The sequence below is a fragment of the Patella vulgata genome, chromosome 7 (assembly GCF_932274485.2).
Source record: "Patella vulgata chromosome 7, xgPatVulg1.2, whole genome shotgun sequence".
NCBI lineage: Eukaryota > Metazoa > Mollusca > Gastropoda > Patellidae > Patella > Patella vulgata.
In genome coordinates, this window is record NC_065885.2 from 50,186,972 (window position 1) to 50,214,211 (window position 27,240).

Here is a 27,240-nt window from a genome sequence, read left to right on the forward strand (position 1 = left end):
AACAGGGATATGATGATAACAAGCTAGCGCCACCTATAATCATCTTTGCCAAAATCTTTTGATGGACTTGTTTTTAATCTGACTGAATCCAAGTTGGGAGAATACCATTAATATTTTAATTCATTTTCTTAATTAAATATTAGATAATCAATTTCAGTACATTTCAGTACAATTAAGCTATATAAAATTAAGATATTTTTTTGAAAAATATAAATGACGATTAGCGACATTTTTCTTACGGGTATGGGCTTAACTATTCATTAGTAAATAATTATCTCCCTTTAACATACGGTGGTCTCTGAAGACATAATTATGTGTGCATAATTATGTTAACTATCAGGGCAACTATCAGGCAAAATTGTACAGTATTTAAAAACAGCATATTTAATTCAGTTTCGGTTGACAAAAGAGTGTTTCAACAAATCTACTAGGCCAGGACATTTCACTTTTTCAGGTTGATTACTAATAATTATCACTACCGTACCGGTATGTGTTTGATAAATCTTTTTTTATAGGTAGAATCCTGATTTATATTTCAAATTATTATACCTGATTTTATCAATATTTGCATTCAATAAAAGGACCTTTCTGCTGGACACAAAACAAAAAGGCCCATGTTTTGTTGGGTGATGGGATATATCAAGTGTTTGAATCAATGATTTATATATGTTCAGTATGGGCTGGTCTTTATAATGAACACTTTGAAACATTGTGTATTAGAGATGCCTGTATTGCATAGTAAAATATTCATTTTGATACATTATTTCATGTAAAAGTAATTATTTCAATAATCACATTTTGTTCTTGAATAATGCAGGTTAATTAGATTGTAAAATTCATAATCTGGTAAATTCCAAACTGACAGTTTTGAAGTTTGTGTTTGGGCGATACAAAGAAAACATAACCCCTCGTATGGAAACCAGAAGACCATGCGTCTAATTATCAGAAAATAATTCAGTGAAACAAAACAGATTTCTGTATTTTAATGTAATATTTTTTTGATCGTCATTATTGTTTAGTGAAATGCCGAACTCAATAAAAAAATATCACCTCACTGGCAGTCAGTTCCACTTTTTAGATCTCTTATTTCTTATTATAAGAACAGTTAGAACTCGCATTGTTAACTGTGAAATTATTATAAACCGTAGGTATGAAAATTAATAAATACCCAAATGTGTTGCTTGCAACGATTAACTTAACCATGTGCATAAATAGACACCATTCAAAACAAACACTTCTAACAAAGAACATCAGTCAACATTACCGCCTCATGCCATTTCCGCTTTTCCGATCATGCGCATTAAATGTGTGTTATTTGGAAGTTTGCAATGTGTAGGTCAGTTTGTCAAACTTTGATCGTGTAAAATGTAAGTATTTGTTCAGTTATTTATAAATAATAATGACGTTCATAAAGAAACTAAAGGTATTTCAGTGATCCCGTAACTTTTGGCATATTTTTACAATGGGAAATAGACGAACAAATTGTAAACGAGCAGTGGATTCACGCACCTTGCTAAGTTCGGCAGACATTCTAACACGATAAGCCAGGCATCTTGTCCTTTGAGGGTTATCAATTTCACTGAGCTTTCTTCGTTTCCGGTTAAATGATATTTTGTTTTCATATTGATACATAAACAATGAAATGTAGCTACACAGTATGATTTTTCTTTCTGAACTCCAGATTTAGAATGAATAAATTCATAAATCTTTGGAAATGACCCCTCCTTTTTTCAGGCTAAATGTTGCTATTCAGTATTTCACTGTAGTTTCCAAACTTTGCTCATAATCTAATGTAGGTTACATAAATAGATGATGTAAAATGTATATTTTGAAAGTGAACCTTCATGCTGGATGATAAAATGACATTTCAGTATTCACAACACAATTTTATTCATGCAAATCTTATGCAACAATAGTATTGTATAAAATGAAGCTCCAAACACAAAGTCAGTAGTAAGGTAAATAATTATTTTTTTTATTAGAGACAGCTTTAAAGTTAGTGTTAGTTGTATTTTACGTCCGCTTCCACCGAGGTGATATCGCAGACAAGCACACAGCTTTAAAGACTATTTATTTCTTTTAATAACAATGACATTTATTTAATATGAATATACATGATATGGACCCATTTGTCACAAGTATGATAAACCGTGCCAATGCACATAATACATAGGTGTGATATACACTCTGATATACACTCTGATATACATGTTAATAAACAATACACATCATGTAAGTCCACATACACATACTTGTATACACAGATATAGCACAGTAGCATGACATACAATGTGTATTCAGTATTTATTAAGTTGTTATATATATATTTATGTAAATCATATTGCGCAGTGAGATATGTGTGTGTATTCAATTAATCTCATGCTCCCTTTTGACAGTATTTTAATCCAAATAAAAGTCAAATTAAAAAATCCTAACCACTGGTCAAAATACCACTGGATAATTTCATAAAAATCAAGAAACAACAGCAAATGGATTTATATAATACATGACAGAGTAGATCTAAACAATGTTTGTGTTACAAAGAGTAGTGTGCATTATCAGACTTGCTTCAAATAATGTCTAGTGAATTATTAAAGATGACATTACAGTTGATGTATAAGTGCTATGATGCTAGACTTGTGTTTGTATACTTTTACTGTATAATGGTTTGAAATTTCCATTGAGAGTTATTGATGTGTAATAAGACTAGTAGGGAGATGTTATAATAGCACCAACTATCACGTTTCAAAACACAGACAAAGTTCCACTAATGTACACATGACTGACAACAACATTACTTAAGGGACTCATCCTACTCATTCATCATGTATATTTAATCTTACCACATTTATAACAATAAAAGATGTAGGCTCAGATAATTGTTCTAATGCTTTTAAACATAAAACATTGGTTCATTAGGCATGTTGTCTTCAGGGGTGTGTCCGGGAAATAGGGAGGGAGCACAAAATTTAATGGTTCTTTCAATGTTGGTAAATTACAGCACATCAGCGATTGGGTATATTTTTTGGAAATTTACAATTTAAGAAAAAGACAACCCAAACTTGGATTGGGCTGCGTCTTCTTCTAAATGTTTTTAACTTCATTAGAATAAGTACATGTAATGTAAATATGTGATAATGTATACACCTGAATGAAGTTGGCAAATCTCATGAATTGGATATCATTCCTGTATGTATTTTAGAATTTCATACAGCTTCAGTTAACAACCAAATACAAAAGTCCTTCCAGTTACATGTTCTGTTTTGCATTATTATACAAGATAAGGCATTGAGCAACACCAGCCTATAGGTCAAATCTATTAATCAGCATGTTAAGAAGCCTGGGCCTGCAGATAACTCAGCTTTCTCTTACATATTTAAGCATAGTAATACATATGCACGCAAAAGCACAATCATAGATTTTTGTTCAACAAGAAGAGATTTTCAGATCACTGAACCAATGTTGGATAAATGTCTATTTAGCCTAGTGGTTGCTAATGGGAAAATATATCAATCATAGATTTGCAAAAAGATTAGTTGATTAATGAAGTATACACTCATCCTTCACAATAATCTTATTAAACAAATCAGATTTTTACTGTACGGTTGACTTTTACTTAGCTTTATAGATTTCCTCTTAATCTATATGTTTTATCTTAATGTTACTGTAGAATGTCTTCACAAATTGTCTTGTTTAATGTTGTGCAACGATTTATGTTTTTATGATTGTTACTTGGCTAAGCTTACTTGATCTTGATTAGAAACATTTGATAGTAATCAATCAATATTCGTGATTTCAGGGGAATATCAATATTACTGTACACATAGTAAGAAACTGTTCACACATTACTCTGATAAAACTACTAGATAGTAAAATGAGGAATAGAGAATCGCAGCAATCTCTCAAGTATTTTGATTTATGTTCACAGCCACTGTAACTCTATGACATGTCTTATAGCAACTACTAGAAGGCATCATTGATATACTGTACCGGTACATTAAGATATCAGAATGACTTATGATGAATTACAGTATTATTCCATAAATAAATTTTATGTTTCTCATTCTTAACTATACATTGCACAGTTGGTTTGTACCATCCACTTTGATTTTGTTGAAAAAAGACCTCCAAAACCTTTTGCTTTTGTACTGTACATATTGATGGGTATTGGTGAACACATTGCATTGGGTAACATCCATAAGGCCTGTTATCTCTTCTCCAGTTTCACTCCCACTTCCTAAGACCCCTTCCTAAGTTATTTATTGAAACAATAATATCATAATTATATATTATGTTTGTCTAGTAATGTCTAAATTTAGAAAATACTTCTGACCTCACTCCATGGTCTGTCTGTTTCCAACTGGTGTATTGTAAACAGGATTATGTTGAGGATTATAATGGACATACTATCCAATGAAACTATAATCTACTGTACAGTAGACTATCTGTTGTTTGTGTTTTTACAGAAAATGACCACCAAGACATGATTAAATATTTAATCTGGTGGTTAAATAACGTCTGTTAGTGAAGTTTTTAAGCTGCACATTTTTGTGCGTCAGACTTGATCTGTCAGTAACCTCAATGTCATTTTATTTGTGTTAGAAAAATGTTCCATGTAATCCAGTGCCAACAATTCTTCTAAGTATAAAGGCAAGTTGGATAATGAAATTTTATTTAACTAAAGATTGCTATCAATAAACAAACATCCGCCATTTTATTATATAAAACTCTTGAGTAATAAAATTTGCATATATTTTCTTTTTACAAAAGGATTGAGTCATTGCATTTGAAATTATATTTTAAAGTGACTAGTTGATTTATATAAACATACTGTTAAAATAGCCTCTCATGAAAACATTTACACTCGCCAAATTATTTTTTGCCATGCATATTTAATTCTGACATTGTCAAAGTTATTCAGTATTTTTTGATAGCCCATGGATAATGTACCTCATAATTCCAAATATAGCTATATTTTCATAAAACTAAAGAATATGAGTATTTCATGTGTGTTAAAAACTTTTCTCTTTTTTTTTGTGTTTAGATAATAAAGTCATTGTTGTATCGTTATAAGTGCAATGTAGCGACCATATATAGAGTGAGAATTATAATTTCTATTCATATGCTCATAACTCTTTCTTTGTTGTTTACAATGTTTTCAAACTAAATTTAACACATGTTTATATTGAAATAGAATGGTTAATTGTTTTTGTTTTATTTACATAAACATTCAAAATGGTTGCTTATGATAAAACATGTATCAAAAACTAAATCTTTTCACACGACCTCTATGGCAGATTTCTTTCTCCATGTCTTGAGCAAAGATATGAATGAATGAGGTAAAAAAAATAATTTTAAATGTATAATATTTACAGTGTGCGCGCTCAAATTTATGAATGTGAGCATACCAGAAGACAGTTATTAGACCGTAATCTGATATTCATGTCACTGTTCTAAATTATGGCTTGATATTTATTTTTTCTCTAAGTTATTTATAGTGATTATTTCATTTAAGAGCCTTGCTAGTCCCATTACCAAGTTCATGTACTGGTATATGATAGTATTTTAGATAAATAATCAAAAAACCCATCATACTCTTACCAATAGGTTATAAATAAAAAGAATGATATATTATGTTAACATTTAGATGTACCAGTACCATAGTTAATAATAAAAAAAATGATTATATTTTAAAACTGAATGACAAAAATATGTGGTATAATCCCATAAATTATAGGCACAAGAGACTGCATACATACATTATATCCAACATGGTAATGTAACATCCCGATACTTTTAATGCTTAAACAACCCAATCTTCATAAATCGTGTGAGCCTATTGAGTGCTTATAGATACTTTGTCCCAAAAGTATTTATCGGGTGGTTGTTTCCAATAAAAGTATGGCAAATTTGGTACACATGGAAAGTAGAGACCCCCAATCTTACTAGAAAAATACTGGATTACCCCAAAAACACCATGGGGCAAGCATTTTGCAAAAATGTCAGGGTATCACTAACTGTCAACCCGACTGTCGTCTACCAGTTTATTTTGTGCTAGCGTGTCTGAGGGAGCAGTTGTTATTTCTTAATGAAATCAGAATGGTGGAATTGGTTAGGTGGTTTTGGGAACATTGAGGAGCGTCAACGTACAAAAGACTCTGCAATTAAACGTCAGACAAAGTAGTTGACAGAAAATTATTAAGAATTTACTTAGGCCTCAATATGTATGATAAATGGATAGTAAGTAACGAAAAATACATTCTGAAAAATGGCCCCTCCCTCAATGAATTAGTTTGAATATGTTTTTAGTCTAACCCAAATATATCATCAAATAACACAGTTTGTACACGGGAAAGTGTCTTTAAACTGTCACTGCAATACTGGTATGTATATTGCCATATTTCTGAAGCAGTAAATAAGAGCATTATCAGCTCATTAAGAAGCCGCTGATTGTCCTTGGCATTTTTCAGATCTAATATCATTTTACTTTTCTTGGCTGGATGCTTCCTAAAATATACTCAAATTGATTATTTAACATTTGATTAAGAAATCAAAATATCAACGTAGATAATCTCACAGCTTGGATTCCATCAGATTAAAAAAATCCCTGATTAGAGATGTAAATCAACATCTTTTGGCGATGCTGTCTTGTTTATAATATCTGCAGAGGATGCTAAAAGCTGCAAAATTTTAAATTCACCATATCTTTGTAAACAATGAAATAATTGCACCCTTATTACTTTCATAATATTGTCATTTGTAAGGGATTCAAAATCACTCAAATGGCGATCAGCTGTTTTAACCATGGTTAGGGGGGGATGGCCGGCTGGTTACTACATGCACGCTGTATCATAGGGTTTGTCATTGAGTCAACTGGCGTGGTTTCGATTCCCTGGTTGTACATGACAAGGAGTAGGGTAACCTGTCCTACCTCGTGGGTTTTCTCAGGGTCCTCCCACTGCTAAAGACCCCTACGCACAAGCAAATTATGGAAATAAAATTGAACTATATGTTAGTCCCGAAATGACCTAGTTTGTGTCCAGTGGACGTTAAACCCCATTTCTCTTTCTCTCTTTTGTTGTCATTGTTTTGAGACCGATGACATGTCCCCAGGATGTATGTTAATCTTTATTAGGTAATGAAACAAGAATATTGTGGCTGATTATTGAAATGGTAGACCCAATAACTTATAATGCCATCTTGTCATGTATAATATAACGTGAACATGAACTTCCTTATCCATTTCTCAGATACACGACTTAACCACCACATTTTTACACTATTATTATATACAAATAAATCCCTTTCATACACATATGAATGCATGATTTTGATATCTGTGGGAATTGTCAAGTCATACAATCACAAGAATACACTCCCAAATATCACTATAAATCATTGACTCATATCTATTTAAAGATGTGTACATACACTCAACATTTAAAGTTTAATTGGATGCTTTTGTGATCTCTAAATATTTTAAGTATCTTTTTTATTGACTATTCTCAAGAATCATATGTACATGTAATTGTTTCATTAAAACAATGAACAGTTGTGTGTAGTTGTGTAACTATTAAAAACAGGATATTTGAATTAAAATTAGAGTACTTGTAGTTGATCATGTCTACAGATGTATCTATTTTAAGAAGAGATTGTTCTACAAGGTGTGTTTTTGTTATGATTTACTTAAAGAATTTAGTATTTGACATTCGGCCTCTGATAAAATACTTGAAATGTTTGAATGTTTTTCTTGTGTACATATAGTGTGAACCCACGTCTTTTGGGCCATCAAAACCAATATTACACTGAGGCCCTACAACGATTTTTTTTAGCAAGGAAGGATTAAATTTATACAGCGTTACAGAACAAGATTTCAATTACGACTTGCATGTAAATAATTTTAAAGGAGCTAAATCGCTAATATTTGGGACCTACAAATTGACACAAATTGGTTGCAACAATAATGTAAAATGAATGTATATAACCTGATTTACATTCAAACATTTCTGTTTTTACTCTAATTTCAAATCTGTTATGTTGGGCAAAATACATGAGAAGTCTCAATCGAATGGGAATCTCTAGCATCTGGTTATTCCAGTCTACACCTGTAGTATTTATTGCGCATGCTCTCCAGATAAGAATATGGCGTCGCCGTTTGACATGATTCATGTACCAATGGTAAAATGGTAAAAGCCCATCTTTTCCCGGTAAGATCACGTCAATGTTGATTTGATTTGACAAGTAATTGGTGTTTTTAATGTTGAAGACTTTGGATGATATTAAGTTAAAGACGGAGCTACTTTAATTGCAGTACAAATGTACATGTAGAATGGATGTGTTTATGCTGGAATAATTAATCCAAATCTAACTTGGGATGTTTATTGGCTCTGTGAATGCAGATAATTATACTTCAGATACTGGTAATATTACTTCAGGTAAATTGTGTAGGATAAACAGGTTTCTAAAATCTCTCAGGGTATTATATTAAGTGACTTTTGATTTGGATTCTCTAGTCTTTATTAAGCAAATGATACACAAATTTTGATGGAAATCTTTTTGTGCTAGATAGAATTAAATGGTTATACTACCCTAATCCTAAATGTTCAGTTTCAGTCCGGGCTTGTACATTATTTATTCTGATAGTGATTTACAACGTTGATCTTGAGTAAAATAGCTGAGTTTCTCTAAACCATAGCATGATTTCTAAACTTTGTATATAGTACTTTACCTATTCCTCAAATTCTACTGTGCAAGAAACTATCTTAAAATGAGTAATAAACTAACATTACAATGACCTGTATGATAATATAGAAATTTTCCATCTTAGAAACAGTGTTGATATATGCATGGCCAAAAAGTCATTCATTTCTCAGAAAGATGTCATGAATGTGTCTCTTTTCCATTTTCTAATAGGTGAGGTTCACCTTGTGAGACAAAATTGAAATGATTGTCCAAAACGTCCCCCAAATATTAATCATGATCAGTGTAGTCACAATATACAAATGTTCTGACAAAAGTATTAAAAGCTGTGTTTTCTTGGCTTGGGGTCAAAGGTAAAGGTTAAATTTGGGAGGTGTTGTAGTTTTGAAGCTACCACAAATTGAACCAACCCACCTATCCACCCACATAATGTCTGGGTATTTGAAGTAGATATACGTACCTGGTACATATCATGCTTAAGAAGAAAGTTACAAGTTAAGAAGTTTACATGTATATGGAGAGAAGGTAATGTGTATACATTATTTAAACAAAGCAGACATGATGACTTACTTTTATCTTTTGTTGAGATTTATGTGTAGGTATAGAGAAAGATGATATGATAATTTCTGACACAAGTGCTATTTATTTGTTGTGTTGTTTCTGGAGATTGAAATGGTTGGGAGTGACCACATTCCCCAGGTGTGTTAGTTTATATATAACCAGTAATTATGTGAACGTCATGTCACTATGACATGTTCAACTAAGTCATGTCATTGTTATTCTACAATATAATTGTTGCTTTTAGTTTTTCATAACATCTTATACAGTTTTTACAGGGAATCTTGTTAAACCAATTAGAATTTTCTTTTTTTTCCTTTTGCTTGACTTTCCTTGGGAAATCAATTCAACATGTTGACATTAGATTGTTCAAAAGTCTATGAGTTCATTTATTATTGAGAAACAGATGTTTCTGTATAAAATGTTGACTTTATATTTGTTACTAGCAAGACGTTTACATATTTGATGATTAGGTGGGTCTTAAGTTTATATTGATGCATTAACCAGCATGGCTTAATAAGTGTCTGTCTAATGGTTTATCAACTTACTGTAATAGCGCCTTCTACATTTTTGGACCAAAAGGTAAGCCTACCTACATGTTACTTCCGAGTTCGTAAGCTGTTACATTTATTGAATGATCATAATTTTCAAGTGTTTGAGTAAGTTATTATGCATTCATACTTCAGAAAAATGCAAAATGTAATTGGTAAGGTTTTTTTCTCCTAATGCTTCTTTCAAGTGTTTGTTAGATTTTGTTGTAAAATTTGCTCAAATTGGAAATAAGAAACATTCTGTGCCAAATGAACAGAGAATAGATTCTTGTTAGAAAGCATCTGGTGAAATTTGGTATGATGATTTAGCTATTCGACAACCCAGAAAATCTTCATAACCAATCCTGTTCAAAAGTCAGGAAAGTTTCCGAAAGATCCCATTCGCTGTCAAGGTAATTAGATTGCTATCAACACACCTTTGCTACTGTAACCATTATTATATAACACATAGTCATAGAAGATTATCAAAATCAGACTTTCTTTCATAAAGTCATATAGTTGAAATTCATATATCTAAATTGAAAATTTTTTTCCATCATTATTGTTAATGACTATTGTAGACAGTTAACAACACTAGATTTTGTTCAAAACAGTTGAGTGTAGAACTGTGTTCAAAATTCCCATCAAAATCAGTTTCAACAAGGGTCTACTCTTGGTTGTGTTGGTAAAGAATGACCGTTAAAATTAATTTATTTGCCCCAGCCTATAATATATATCAAATATGGTTATATGAGTGTTGGAATTTCTGCTGGACTATTGCATATTTGATTTAAAGATAAACACAAGTTTTGATCAGTATTATTGGATCTTCGGTAAAAAAAAGGCTCATTTAATGACAAGTAAATACTAGATGTATGGTTTAATGTAATGACCCTTTATCAAATAGAAGATACAAAAAAATGATAAGCCAACATCAACTGACAAAAAATATTACTTTCCTGATATGTTATTTCTAAAAAAATGTAATCATTCAGATGGTAATAGTCTATTTGAATCTTAAAGAGAACAAAAATTATACATCTTAAAAGTAAAAAGTATATACTATTTTGATGTAAAGATTGATGTTATTAAGTAGATATGCAGTCCTCAGAAAAACCTTTATGAAAGATAAGCTGGCTTGTAAGATAGAAGAGAGCCGAATTATTATTACTATCTAAGACGTTAGGTCGTTAGAATTGATCAATTTGAATAATGGTTTGGACCAGAATATTTTTTCAATGAAATCACACTTGTTATTGTCTATATTGGTTTTAAACTATGGTATATTTATACCCAGTATTTAACTTTTGTTCAGGCATGTTGCAGCTTTAAAATGCAGACAAAAGGCTATATTGTATTATACATTGATAAGATCAAATTATAGACTAAATTATTGGGGAAATATTGTCTGTTGATCTAATCGTTCATATAGGTAGACACACATGTAACATATGTATTATTTATAATAATTCCAGATATAGATAAAATAACATGTACAGTTGTACAATAGTTCTCTAATCCAGATTCCAATATTACTAACAATCCATCGAAATTTATTAAACATAACCTTTACATGACCTTTATAAAAAAATGAAGATTAAAAATATATGTCCCAAATTTTTTTCTTAATTTTGTAGATTTGTGTTTTTTTTAAAAGAAAAACTGAAAGTTATTTTTATACGCCCACATTGAAATGTGGTCGTAATGGTCATATATTGTTGTCGCCCCCGTCCGTCCGTGGACGCTCTATAGGCTAAATTTAATATCTGATTGACTTTAAATTTATACACAGTATTTAAGGTCATGAGACGAAGAAGCTTATTGATTTTCAGCGATTTTCGATAATTACTGTCAGAGTTATGGCCCTTGATCACTTCAAAAAATCTTGTGGACACTCTAGAGGTCAAAGTTAATATCCGATTGACTTTAAATTTATACACAGTGTTTAAGGTCATGAGACGAAGAAGCCTATTGATTTTCAACGATTTTTGATAATTACTGCCAGTGTTATGGCCCTTGATCACTTCAAAAAGTCTTGTGGACGCTCTAGAGGTCAAAGTTAATATCCGATTGACTTTAAATTTATACACAGTGTATACGGTCATTCATCAGACGAAGAAGCCTATTTTCAGCGAATTCTGATGATTACTGCCAGAGTTATGGCCCTTGATCACTTTGAAAAATCTTGTGGACGCTCTGGAGGCTAAAGTTAATATCCGATTGACTTTAAATTTATACACAGTGTTTAAAGTCTTGAGACGAACAAGTATATTGATTTTCAATGAATCTTTATGACTTGGAACAGCTAAATCCATGATGTTAAAAGTTTTGTATACTAAACGTTAGCATGGGGCAGAACTTTATAAAAACCAAACAAATTCTAATGGTTTTCTGATAATTACTTAATGAGTTGTTACTCTTAATCAGTTTTTAATGTATTATAAATGTTTCATTACCGAAAAAAAGTAAAAATATGTGACAACTCTTGTTGACTGCCCGGACGATATAGCTGCTGTGGGCGTATGTTTCGTTGCCTGGCAACCTATCTTTATATTTATGATAATATTAGATTTGGCTCCTTTTATAGACAATAAAGTGTTTGGTTTTTTTTAAAAGTTGGCAACAAAATAAACTACCCTTATGGATTATTGTATAGTTTGACAACACCTATATATACATGTAATGTTGATATTTTAAAACAGAATAAATAACAAGAGATTGTATTCTAGTAATATATAATTGAAATTCTTTAAAATATGATTTACTCAGCATACCAACTTGATACATGAAATCTGTAACAACAGTATAAGTACTGTAATAATAGTAAAGTCCGCTGCAGACCGACAAACATTTGTTGGCATCTAATAAAACAAATATTTTATACATTTTTTAAATTTCCCACAAACAAAGACTGTTCAATGCAACTGACCAACATTAATTCAAAAGAGACCGATGTTGATTTCACATGAATGACCCAAACACCATGTGATCACAAGATGACGATGCTGTCATTTTGGTACCACATGATCGTTACTGAAATACTGATTGAAGTCTGTATAAAAAGTTTTGCTACTTTTTAAAATTCAACGCAAACGAAACCTACACAAATAGGGGAGGCAACCCAAAAAAGCAATCTATATATATATTTGTGACTGTCGTTTGTCTGTCTATCTGTTCGGGGTTGGCGGCTACACTAGGTCTGCCCCGAGTCTGAAATTTGGGGTATAGGGTTAGCTCAGACCGGGGAGTAACATAGGCCAGGTGGCGTTAATCTACCACTTCTGGTTTCGGAGTTATGACCCCCCCCGAGCGAAGCCGGTCTGTTCGGGGTTGGCGGCTACACTAGGTCTGCCCCGAGTCTGAAATTTGGGGTATAGGGGTAGCTCGGACCGGGGAGTAACAAAAACCAGGTGGCGTTAGTCTACCACTTCCGGTTTCGGAGTTATGACCCCCGAGCGAAGCCGGGTATCCTGCTAGTACATAATAAAAGGACCATTCCCCACACATCGTATTACTCTAGTCTCGTTCGGCTGTGTTTACAATAAATCTGAATGTTAGTACATAAGTATCTCAAGACCTAGCAACTGAAACAAAATCTTGACACTAAAACCCACCTCTCTTGAACATAACAGTCTTGATAATATGCTTGAAAAAAAGAGTTGAAACAAAATGAATCTATACGGACTATATAATGTATACAGTTAGAAGCAATGCATACACTGCCTTTTGTTACCATCCCCTATTTTAGGAAGTAAGCTTTAAATGTTAAGAGTATATTTTTTCAAGGTTGTATGCTGCATGCCAACAAAGTAAGATTAAAACAATGAAATTTGAGTATATTTAAAATATAAATCAATATAATCAATACTAGTGTCAATGTAGACTGGTGTTGAAAATCAACAAGTCTATTTACCACCTTCGTAATCTTGAATCGATAGACATGGTGAAATGGATCTGTTATGTCTGAATGAAGAGATTGTCTAGACTAGAAGATAAGATATTTTGACAATGATTGACAGGAAATACCTACATATGTACAAGTCTTACAATTAACTACAAACTGACTGTATAAAACGTTATGTAGTGCTTAGATGTAGCAACTTGCATATCCTGGAAAGCCAGAATATTGTCAAGGAGCTCAGCTCACAAACTCCATCTCCCACTTTGAGTTTATGATTTTCTAAAAGTGACACGCTTTTATTATTTATATTATTTGCCTTCCAAGCACAATCTCCATAACTCCACTTGATTCACCTTCTGGAACCCCACCCCCCTTCCACAGGTTATGCACAACCAATCTTTAAAGTTCTAAATAAATATAAAGGGGATCTCCCAACCACCTTAATGTTTATTGAAAAGCCTTTGCAAACCAACAGAAAATGAAATATTTTTCATTGTATTATACTCTATTTTGTGAGTTTGGGGACAAGGCTCATAAATGATTGAATTTTAATGTATGCTAATCTTAGCAATGTGTCCGGTTAAAATAGCCAAAATATTCACAGCATGGTATTCAGTTTATTGCTATTGTATTGAATTTAATATTCATTATCTATGAACTATGGATCATGTGATTTCACTTTTAACACATTAAAAGCACGTCAGTTCGGTAGAATTGATCAGATTGCTTTTAATATTATAGTATTTCTGAACGTAATAGAGTTTCAGAATTATTAATAAAATTGGTTAGGGTATCATAGAAATAGCTTTTAAAATTAAATTTGTGGGATTGCAAACTTTTTTCTTTCTTTTCCATTTTTTTTAATTTCAATAAAAACTTCTAGAATGTTAGGTCACTTGCTAATAACAGACTTTCAATCCATCTAGCTCAAATAATGAAAAGAAGTAAAACCCACTAATTATTAAGGAACAGTTGCTAAACATATTTAATCCATATGTTAAGTACCTGCAGCAGCTGGCAAGATAAAAATCATGCATTTTATTATCATTTTAAATTAAATTTTCAAGTTAACATATTGACTATCTTTAGAGTATTAGCTTAATTTATTTTGCACAAAATAATCATAAAACCGTTTCAAATATTTATGTCACTGGAAAATTAAAAGAAAACATGTACTGTAAGCTTTAAAGATTAGTGATAATGATTGTGTATTTATTTATTTTTAATACCGGTACATGACAAACATGTCAGTTTTTTTTTTAGAGTTATTATTAAACAGAAAACAAGGTAATATCACGTTAAATTCATATCTAACCGAAAGAATGTAATTATTCCATTGTGTTAGAATATTTTGAATGTTCTTCATGTTTTTCATTTTATTTTAACCATTACCATTTTCAAAATTTTTGTTTCATTGTTTTGGGGTATTCATTACTGAAATTATTTTATTACTATAGAATGTACAAGCAAAGAATATTTTTGTAAGGTAAATACTTCAGTGAATATAGTAGAGCTACTTCTGGTTGTATTGATATTTGTGTAAGTGAAATAGTTTTCTTGTTGTCATGAATAGGAATGATTTCCAAATTTAAACAAGACCGGACACTGACAGTGATATTTTGATAACTAAATACTTTTAATAGCTTAAAATTTTACAATTTGTATTTTTAAATGTCAGAAAAGATCTAGATACAACTGACTGTAGTAGAAAAATATTTTATGACTATTATCCCAGCTACCTGTCCATTCCCCTTTATTACTGTCTTATGGTAATTGTCATTAAATCAATAATTCATAAACAAAGAACCTACAATTAGACTTTAAATGGTGATACCCTAGGGTGTTATGTTCTTTATGTTCATATTAGCCATTCTCTGTTCTGTGTATATTTTCTGTTCCTTCATTGATATAGCCATTAAGATAACAATTGAACCCTATGTTATCCTTTATTGTTTTACAATTGAAGATAGAGCTAGATAAAGGTATTAGACCATTAATCAATCTATCAGTGGCTGGTATAAAGAGACAGAGGATGAGATAACTAAAACCAGATGAGTTAGAACATTGTGTAACTAAAACCAAAATATCACTAGAGCAGAACCAGAAAATCATCTCTCATTGGCTGGGGTGTCTTTACTCTGTGTTTTGATTGGTTACTTCTGTCAACAAGAGAATAGAACCATGCTTGGTATTTGGAGTGACCTGGGTTAGTACATTTAGTAGAGGAGGCAGAGAGATTGTTGTTTATATCTCAATCAGAGAGAAATCTAGTTTTTACATAACAATGGCTTTATTGTGAAGATGTTCTTCTATGATGATCAAGTGTTGTAACCGTGGATAATTGACTGAATTCTATGGCTTGTCTGCACTCGGTGTAGTCAGATTTCTGTAGTTTATGTGCAGATTTTAGTGTCAAATACAGCCCAGAGCCAGCTGTTCTATCATTAATTGTTATCAAAGGCTTGAAATTATTTGGAGTATTTTCTGATGTAAAGGTCAATATGGCAATTATAAAATACTCCAATTTTAGTTGTGATTTGTGTTGGATGTAGTATAGGCCCATACAGTTATCAATGGAACTAAATGTAAAGAAAAGATGAAAGGTACAGAGAATTTCAATATTACACTATCCAGGCCTATTGTGACTTGTGTCCATGATGCAAAAATGTCACTGAGGTGTTTTGTTCTAATAGACATGCCAGTCCAATTGAATAAATTTCTCTAAGTTGATGTTTTCATAATTATATACTTGCATGTGATGATGTGGGTATAAAGATAGATTTATTATTCATATATGTTGACCTACACACAAACACAGACAAAAATATCTGTTTTCCCAGTCAATACTCAGTCTACATTCTCGGAAACTCACTAACATGTTACCTCTGACAACAAAATTTTTTGTCTTAAACTAATGTACTGACTTTACTATAGGCAAGCTAAAACTATATTGATTGGAAAAAAATTCTGGTCTTAAAATGTAGACTTTATCCTTATTTCAACTGGTTAGTGACACCCTGATTCTGTTATTTCCTCGAGTCAAGAGTGATTCACTGAAGTGGGCGGTAAAACACCTGATTTTATTGTCTTCTACCTAGAGTAATAAGTTAAAGAGGCATCAACGCCTTGGAGACATTCGTTGGTTAGTAATAAAATAATTTTCGATTTGACAGTAAAATTTGACTATACAATTACTTGGCCTGTGAATAATATACAGTTCATTTGTGTGTAAACTTTGAGACAGATCTGCCAAACATTCACTAAAGATGTACATGTTTTGATTTTCAAGTCATACAAATTTTGAAGTATCGTTTAAGCAGTTTTAACAAATGCTTATCAACAAAAACCTCATTCTAAGTAGATCAGTGTTTTATTTTAGATATCCAAGTGAGTTTAAGGTTGTTTTAAATATGGCTCTATCCAAATTAGATTTATTTTTAGAATTTAGAAATAATTTAAATTTCTTATTCTCTTTTCAGATTTGAGTGAAATGGTGTCTTAGAAAGAAGAAGCCAAAATGGCATTTAAGCTTTTGTTATTACTCCTGTGGGTGTTCACGGACACGGTGGCCAGCAATAGGTATATTGTAAAAACATTTGAAGGCCCCATAGATCGAGGAATATTCAACAAATTGGTCATTAATAGAGAAACCAATGAGTTATTTCTAGGGACTGTTAACTATCTGTACAAACTGAACCCGGAACTGGAGATACTACAAGAAGTGCAGACAGGACCACAAAAAGACGACCCAAAGTGTTCTATACTAACTAATCTAACTTGTGAAGGAAACTGTAACTGTAAATTAATGATGTATTATACCAAAGCTTTAGTGATAGATTATACCAATCAGAAACTCATAATATGTTCTACCTTGTTCCATGGGCAATGTGAGAGACGGCATTTAGATAACATTACTGTCAAGGATGAGGTGTCTTTCATACCCATAGTAGCCAACAATGCCACAGCCTCCACAGTCATGTTCATCGCTCCTGGTCCTGCTGTTGAGAAAGGAGAACCACAACCTGAAGTGTTATATGTAGCAGCCTCATACACACGTACCGGTTTACCTGCGTATCGAGACAAAGTGCCTGCGTACTGTAGTCGCTCGTTAACAGACTTCAACCTAGTTTACAAAGGTTTGATCAATTTCCGAACTTCTGCAATAGAGATTGAATCTCAACATCGTGACACCTTTATTGTACGCTATGTGTATGGCTTTGGCTCTGAAAATTTTAGTTATGTTCTTACTATTCAAAAAGCAAGTGTGCTATCATCTGGATTCATTACCAAAATTGCCCGAGTTTGTCAAAATGATAAGAATTATTACTCGTATGCTGAAGTTGGTCTTAGTTGTAAAGATCCAAAGACAAATCTAGAATATAACTTGGTTCAGTCGGCACATGTAGGTAGAAGTGGCACGAAATTAGCTCGTGAGTTGGGAATCCCTACAACGGAGGATGTTCTGTATGCAGTATTTTCTAAGGGCGATCCCAACTCTGTTAATCCTACTGGAACATCAGCTATGTGTGTCTACTCCTTACGAGGCATCAGGAAAAAATTCACGGAAAATATACAGCAATGTTTTAGTGGCATTGGTAATACAGGACCAGATCACATTATTTCCAGCAACAAATGTATAGCTGTTGTAAGTAAATTTATTACATTGAATGTTTTACGTGTAAATTGACTTGATGTAATATACACATGTAATATACACATGTAGCCAAATGTATTTTGTGCTGATGAGATTACATTAATTCATAAAATGAATAAGTAAATTTTTCCTTGACCAGAGTTTGAATTCAAAGAAAGTAAAGGCATGTGCTTTAACTTCTTGCCATTACAATATATGTGCCATCTTTAGACTGACTATTATTTTTATGTTGTACAATGAAAGGGGAAGGCAGAATTTTGACCATTAAGCAGTGGATCTTTTAAAATGTTCTATAATAAGATTTTATAGTTATGGGTAAATGTGTTGTATATGTATGTAGACTAGTGATTGCATGCATTTTATTTATAGAAATATTTAGTTTCACAGGCATGCATGTACATGGACCTTACATAATGTCATATTGACATCAGACATACCTGTATAAATGTTACCAGAAAAAGAAAATGTTTATACCCGGTAACGAAAATGTCACAGTTTCCATAGAGAATATTACCACATGTACATACATGTACATGTATATGTCCTACAAATAGCTTTTTACCAGTAGCTTTAAGGAAAGGTCATCCAGTTACAAAAAACTGCATGTCTTCATCTTGTCATCACTTTTTATACTCATACTAAGGGTGTGGTCACATGGGGAGACCAACCAGCTTGATGTATGGAAATGCATTACTTTGAGTAATGAGATTTGTTAGAAACCAAAGGTGCTAGCAGAAGCTGATTCCTTCCCATGAGATATTCAACATCTAATTACGTGACACATGACAATAATAATAATAATAATGTACATTTATATAGCGCTTAATCCATCCATGAGCATGCTCTAAGCGCTGTAAGTTAATGGCTTCTGTGGATAATACATCGTGAACATATGCGTCTTAAGTCTAGATCAAAATTGAGCAACTGTTTCTGAACACTTTATTTTGTCAGGTAAGTCATTCCATAGTCGTGGACCATATACACTGAAGGCTTTATCACCAAAAGATTTTAATTTAGTTGAAGGTACAACAAGTGATAGATTATTCTGTGCCACCAAACAGACTAATCCATTTCATCTGCTGATCTAATCTTGTCAGTACGAACACAAACTTTGATCTCTACCTATTTACTACAGGTAAAATCAGTGTGAACTTGTAAATAAGAGGGTAAATTTGGCCAATGCATTTGTACAGTCACTGATTGGATCTTGCCATGAATGTGCGACACTGTCAATTTTCGTAGAAATAAACTAAATAATGTTGCTCTCTGCATGACAAAAATACTTGACTGATGTAGGTATCTACATTTTTATATGCCCACATTAAAATGTGGTCATATATTGTCGTCATCCCTGTCTGGCCGTCCGGCATCCACAAGCTGTTGTGGAGGCTAAAGTTACTATCCGATTGACTTTAAATTTATACACAGTCATGAGACGAAGTCTATTGATTTTCAGTGATTTCTGATAATTACTGCCAGAGTTATGGCCCTTGAACACTTTGAAAAGTTTTGTGGATGCTCTAGAGGCTGAAGTTAATATCCGATTGACTTTAAATTCATACACAGTGTTTAAGGTCTTGAGACAAAGAATCCTATTCATTTTCAACAATTTCCGATAATTACTGGCAGATTCATGTATCTTGATCACTCCGAAAAGTCTTGTAGATGTTCTAGAGGCTAAAGTTAATACAAACAATTGAAACAAATTCAATGCTTTCTGATAATTACTTCATGGGTTATTACAAGTAATCATATTTTTGTGTACTGACAAAAGAAAAAATATGCCCTCAACTTAGCTGCTGTGGGCATATGTTTCATTGCCTGGCAACCTATCTTTACACCTAGATTTCAGTTAAGGATCTTCTGGAAATATGAATATTTTTATAATATATCTAATGGTACATGTACAGGTGTTGACATTTCTACATGCACATCTTATGGTGTGTGTCGACCTAAAAACTGTTGACATACCGGTACACAACTCAACTCTTTACTGACCTAGTCCAGCAGTAAAGGTTACGGCCTCTTGACTAGAATATCCCAGGTTCAATCCTGACGTGTGCCAACAACTCTAAAACAAAAAGAGATGAATAAAAATCATATGATGCACAGTCTTTTTAGTATTACAGCTGCTAGTGGGCATATCTTACCTTACTTCAACCATTCTAGAAAAGGATGTATGATATATACTATTCAAAAAAAGTAGGGGATATTTGATTTTGGCGGCATAATACTAAAATATGCAAATGACTACGAAAAAAATCACTATAGAACCATTTCCAGTTACATGTGACGCCCAAACGCACCAATAGCTACCGCATGGAATGCATGTGATGCTTGGGATCATCATGGGGGTCCAACCCAAGATTTGCACGACTCTGACTTTGAATGTTACAGTCATTGTGGCATTGAATTCCAGGGTGGAAACATCAGTTTAATTGTTTTAGTGACCAGAAAACAAATTTTGATATGCGTCGGCTTACCCAAAATGAAAGGTTACGTGCCCTTGGCATGCTACAGATCGGCACAACACAGGCGGTTGTGGCGCGGACGATGAATGTTTCTCAGTCTGTCATAAGCAGGCTATGGTCCAGATACCGTGATACACAATCTGTACAGGACAGACCACGCTCAGGTCGACCAAGGGCGACAACTCAAGTGCAGGATCGATTTATCCATACCTTGGCCTTGAGAAATCGTGTCATCACAGCAAATCAGATCAGCGCTCGTCTTCAAACAGACACTGGTGTGAGAGTGAGTGGCCAGACGATTCGGAATCGACTGCATAGGGGTCACCTTCGCGCCCAACGTCCTCGCGTGATCCCTTGTTTGAGAGATCATCACATTCAGGCAAGACGTCGTTGGTGTAGGGATCGTCAACACTGGGATAATCGACGCTGGAGCAATGTGATGTTTTCAGATGAGTCAAGGTTCACTGTTGATTTTTTGGACAGACGTAGGAGGGTGTGGCGTCGTCGGAACGAGCGCTTCCAAGACGTTAACGTCATCAGACATGATCGATTTGGGGGTGGTTCTGTTATGGTGTGGGGAGGCATCACTGTTGCTGGAACAACGGCTTTACATGTTGTTGCAGGGCGTGTTACAGGCCAGTACTACCGGGACAACATCTTGGCAGTCCATGTTGTGCCGTTCGCACGACGTCATGGCCGCCGTTTCATCTTCCAGGATGACAACGCAAGATGTCACAGGGCCAGGATCGTTACAGGTTACCTCCAACAACAGAACATCACCACATTACCTTGGCCAGCACTGAGTCCCGACCTCTCCCCCATCGAGCATGTCTGGGACATGCTTGGACAGAGGTTACGTCAACGTCAACAACGTCCTGCCAATGTCCAAGAACTTGCTGCTGCGTTGCAACAGGAATGGGACAATCTGGACAAAAATGACCTTAGACGTCTCATTAGGAGTATGCCACGTCGGATCAATGCTTGTTTGGCAAACAGAGGAGGATTTACCCGTTACTGACTTGGTTGTGATGCTGTGGTAACTTTGCTGTTTGACCCCGGGTATCATTTTACCCTTATAATGGTCAGTCTGTGCCTTACTTAGTCTAACGATCATTTGGAATAAATCGATGAATGTGAACTTCATTTCATTTTGTCATTTGTTTCTTCGTCAGTTTCATTAGGTGACTTTAATAACACTTAAAAATCAAATATCCCCTTCCTTTTTTTGAATAGTATATGTGAAACTCTTTGAACTTTGAATCATAAAAAAATTCATGTTAATCTTCAATAATCTACAATGTATGTCATGTGTGAACAGGATGTTATACATTGTTCATTGTCAATATATCATCTACATATACTTACATGTCCTGTATATTTACTTTTGAACATACAAAAATCTCAAAAATTGTTTTAGTTACTATCATTATATTGTAATGTGTACATGTACATTATATCTGGGCAAAATTTTGATAAGGTTTTTATTTAACAAACTTTAAAAATGTTCCTACAAATTTACATTAGCCATCATTAATGATGACATTTGACATTGCAGCAAATGTTGACTTGAATTGATCTAGTAACAGCTGACAAACAGCCTGTACATTTATTTATCATCTGGGTTCCTTTTCTTACAATATAAACATTATTAAACATGTAGTGTATGTAAATCTCTTATCATAAAATAAACAGGGACATGTAAAATGTTACACGGTCTGCATGATTCATTGATATTCAATTTCAGGTGTGTAAAAACTCACATCTACATGCAATACATGTCATTATAAATGTAATTTGTATGTAGTACAAAATATCATCTTATTATATTCTATCACATGTTTATATGACTGAATTTATGCATTTTTTTTTTTTAAAATTAGAATGTGAGTATAACGGATGATTATTGTGGTGATGAATATAATTTCCCTGTATCTGGTACTAAAGATATCAAGGCTAAACCTTTACTGCAATATACAAATACCTTTGTTACTTCTATTGTGACAGCCACTACTTACAACTACACTGTAGCTTTTGTTGGTACAAAAAATGGACACATTAAAAAGGTAAAGTATTTCTAAACAAGAATGCTACAAGTCACTGAGTTGTGATATGAATAGAGTAGTTTATAATGAGACTGTAATTGGCCATGGATGAATTGTTCCAAACAAGCCAACAGTGAGGCTGATGTCCCCCGCCGAAATAGCAAAATAATTAGATGACACGTATTAATTAATAGAACATTTATTTTTTTCAAAAGTATCGAACAGTTAAACTATAGACTAAGTTTCATCACTGTCTATCAAATAGAATCAAGATTATGAAACTGATAAGCTCTGCTTGGCTTCAGCTCGAAATGTTAATCATTGAACTTAGTCAAGACATTCACCTAATGAACATCTACATCAAGTTTAAACATTCTACCTCAATTAAAAGCAGAGTTATTATGTTCCAAAGTCTTGACCAATCAATTAAATTGCTTATTGCTCCTTAGCCTTAGCAGAAAATTTTCACCATCGAACTTAGTCAAGGTAATGATATAATGAATCTATATTCGGAGTTTCATCTCTCTCAAAGTTATCATGCCCCAAAGCATCAACCAATCAGATTGCTTATCTCTGCTTACCGTAAGCATACAATGTTCATCATTGAACTCCATCAAGGCATTCACCTAATGAAAGCCTACACCAAGTTTGAACATTCTACATCAATTAGAATGTGAATTATTGTGTTCCAATGTCTCGACCAATCAAATTGCTTATCGCTCTGCTTAGCCTGAGTAGAAAATGCTCATGATTGAACTTAGTCAAGGTATTGATGTAATGAAACTATACACCAAGTTTCATCAATCTCACTTAATTAGAACTAAAGTTATCGTGTCCCAAAGCATCAACCAATCAAATTGCTTATCTCTGCTTACCCTAAGCGGAAAATGCTCATCTTCGAACTCCATCAAGGCATTGACCTAATCAACACATACACCAAGTTTGAACATTCTAGCTCAATTAGGCAGAGAGTTATCGTGCCCCAAAGTATCAACCAATCAAATTGCTTATCTCTGCTTACCCTAAGCGGAAAATGCTCATCTTCGAACTCCATCAAGGCATTGACCTAATAAACACATACACCAAGTTTGAACATTCTAGCTCAATTAAAAGTTATCGTGTCCCAAAGCATCAACCAATCAAATTGCTTATCTCTGCTTACCCTAAGCGGAAAATGCTCATCTTCGAACTCCATCAAGGCATTGACCTAATCAACACATACACCAAGTTTGAACATTCTAGCCCAATTAGGAAGAGAGTTATCGTGTCCCAAAGCATCAACCAATCAAATTGCTTATCTCTGCTTACCCTAAGCGGAAAATGCTCATCTTCGAACTCCATCAAGGCATTGACCTAATAAACACATACACCAAGTTTGAACATTCTAGCTCAATTAGGAAGAGAGTTATTGTGTCCCAAAAAGTGTGACGGACAGACAGACGGACAGACAGACGGGACAGACAGACAGACAGACAGACGGACGAACCCATTTTAATAGTCCCCTGCTTTCTTCGAAAGGCGGGGGACAAAAATGAGTAATAAAATATTTGATTTAACCTACCCTTCTGATGAAAACATTAATATTTTAGATTGAAAATGGATGTTAGACACATTGGCAGATTACCACATACCATAGGTCATGACCTAATGCCCTAAAAGTCCTTGAAATCTGTATGGCTTTGTTCAGCAGTATTATACCTATTCCCTACAAATTCTTGTGCCTTTTGTACATGTATCTGTATGTGTTGCAGATGTTTTTTCCACCTTGTAGGCCCATTGCTTCTTGGTTTTAAGTGTTGCTTAATCAGCTACTGACCACATTTAAAAAGATACTATTGAAATCTTGTTTTTGTCTTATTTTTACTTTCTCCATCTGTAACCAAAACATTTGATTGACTTCTAATTAAAAATAGAATAGGGTAATATAATAACATGTTACCTTGTGGTTTTAATTACAAATTTATTAAAGTATAAAACAACCTGTTACAATATAAACCCAGAAACATATGTATTAAATATATTAATTAAATTCTTATGTATGTGATTTTCTAATTGTATTTTTAAGGTGGCTGTGGAGAGTAATGCTACTGAGTATAAGGATATTGCTGTGGAAGAAGGTAGTCCCATATATTCTGATTTACGTTTGGATGAGGCCAAACAATATTTGTACGCTGTCACTGAACGGAAGGTAAGCAGCTTCGTAAATCAATGAAGGTTCCTGACTAGTAATATCTACACTTCTAATCACCTTTACTGGTGTCAATACATTACATGTTCTAATGTATTAATGTCTGTTTTCACCCACTATCACTCAACGCCTTCACTATTCACACCCATTTATAACCAGTTCTCTTAATGCCAAGGAAGTTGAGAGAGAAAATTTGACCAGCATACTTGTTCTGTTTGTTAATTATTGTGTCGTCCGCTGAAAACCATTCTATACGCCTAGTATTCTTGTGGCTTTTCAATTATTCCAATTTTGATCAATACCTTCAAATTTGGTCTTAATTCAGGCCACTAATGTGAATCTCTTGTTGTGTTCCATTGATTGTCAAGTATTAAAACTAACACCATATTGGCATGCAAACTGATGGCATCTAATGAAAGGCTTTTTATAGCTCCAATAGCAAGGTGCTTGTTTTTTGTCCTTCCTTGAATGACTTTTATGGCTTTATCTCCTGATGAACAATACTTTATTACAAATATTCTTAAAGAAAGATGCAGAAATTATGACTATTCATCACTCAAACACTTATTGAAGTTAGATAGTAAATTGATCTAATTTTACTCTTGAAAATCATAAACATCTCAATTAATCTTAAGTAATTCAACCTTAAAGATGGATTCCATTCAGCTGTTCTAATCTTGTTGGTGTGGATATGATATCATATACTTCTGACACTAAACAATATTTTATGATAAAAAGGTGTCAAAAGTAATAGAATTTACAATTGCACTGTAAATGAAGTGATAACTCAAATTAGTGAACCAAAATACCTGGTAGTTGGAGCCAATCTTAATTAACCTTTATTCTGAATTTCCACAAATATATAATCTCTGACAATGTGTGCAGAACTATTTTTGCTGAGACAGTACTTCTTTTATGGCTTGTCACCCACAGTCTGCTTATTCCAAAACTAGCTGACAGAAGCATGATAAGCTATATTCTTAAAATGACAATCCATTTCGTAAACAAATCCTAAAGTAGAACAAATTCCTTTTGGAGCGTTAATAAAAAAACAAATAACATGCTTTAAATGTCAAGAAAAGTTACTTTTGTACAGTGATGTTATTGTAAAAGCCAGATGTTAAAATTAAATCACAACATCAAACACATAATTATCGCTGCAGTGAAAAAAAATGTTCTCCCAAGTTGAGGAGAGGACATCAAGGACATTTGATCATTGCTTGATTGTTGAGAATCTGGATTTAATTAGTTTACCGTTAATAAGGTTAAAACAAAAAGCTAAGACCTTTTGTACTATATCCAATCAGAACAACAATGTCTATTTTGATTTTAAGAAACAATTTCGTTTGTAGAAAAAGTTAATCAGGAAGCACTTTAGAATCAATTTAGTGTAAGTAGTCTCCATCAAATAAGTCACGATCCTCACTGTTACAAATGTAATAAGATTATAAAAGCTTTTGGCTGATAGGTAGGCCTGTAATTAAACACTGGATTGCTTAGTCCATGCCTGATTACCCTTCCTATCTGGCTGAAAACAGTTTTAAGAAGTGTGATAGATTGCCTCAATTCTGCATTAAGCAGGTTTGTGCAGGCTGATTTATATTTGGACATCTTCGTCATTATTTAGCCATATTTTATATTGTCAACAGTGGTTGTATTATAGATGTGTATTACTGTGTGATAACTATATTATACATTTAACTTTCACCCAAACATTAATAACAGTTATATCATCTACTATCAAAATCAATGAGGGAGAAACAATCAAAATTAGTTTGGGGTATGAGTAACCCTAGTTCATTTCACTTAAATACTATATTGATCAACAATCCTGATTACATTCAACAGTTTCTCCACATCTTTTCCTCTTATTTTGCCACAAAGTGAATTTTATCCCTGTGAATTTTTTTGCGTGACGAGTTTCATGACGTCAGTGCACGTCATCCGTGACAATGAATACAATGGTAGTGATCAACACAATATTATCGGAGGTGAAAAGGTGTTTTATTAGCTTTATTTTGTAAACTAATACAGAAACAATGCAACATGAAATTGATTGTAAATTAGATTTTGAATATCCTTTTGTCGTATTGATTTTCTGTTGCTTTGACTGAATAGTCTTTTATAATAGTAAATTTCAAGCCACCCCCCCCCCCAAAAAAAAAATTCACTGCTAAAGAGAAGGATTGATTCCTG

General features: G+C 33.2%; 2 protein-coding genes across 7 annotated transcripts in view; one reads left to right on the forward strand and one right to left on the reverse strand.

Moving 5' to 3' along the window:
• Nucleotides 1–1,249, reverse strand: part of LOC126826644 (plexin-A4) — a 68,132-nt gene extending 66,883 nt beyond the window's left edge. The window contains exon 1 of the mRNA XM_050555604.2: nucleotides 1,169–1,249. The gene's annotated coding sequence lies outside the window, so the exon portion shown is untranslated. The remainder of the gene's footprint in view (nucleotides 1–1,168) is intronic.
• A 54-nt stretch (nucleotides 1,250–1,303) lies between these two features.
• Nucleotides 1,304–27,240, forward strand: part of LOC126826642 (plexin-A4) — a 104,251-nt gene continuing 78,314 nt past the window's right edge. For 5 of the 6 annotated variants that reach the window (XM_050555593.2, XM_050555596.2, XM_050555598.2 and 2 more), the window contains exons 1-4: nucleotides 15,927–16,292; nucleotides 17,169–18,334; nucleotides 22,695–22,877; nucleotides 24,922–25,044. In XM_050555593.2, the coding sequence (XP_050411550.1) occupies nucleotides 17,207–18,334; nucleotides 22,695–22,877; nucleotides 24,922–25,044 (1,434 nt within the window). In that variant the 5' untranslated portion in view covers nucleotides 15,927–16,292; nucleotides 17,169–17,206. Of the gene's footprint in view, nucleotides 1,368–15,926; nucleotides 16,293–17,168; nucleotides 18,335–22,694; nucleotides 22,878–24,921; nucleotides 25,045–27,240 lie in introns of those variants that run through there. The other variant, XM_050555594.1, reaches the window with a different exon arrangement.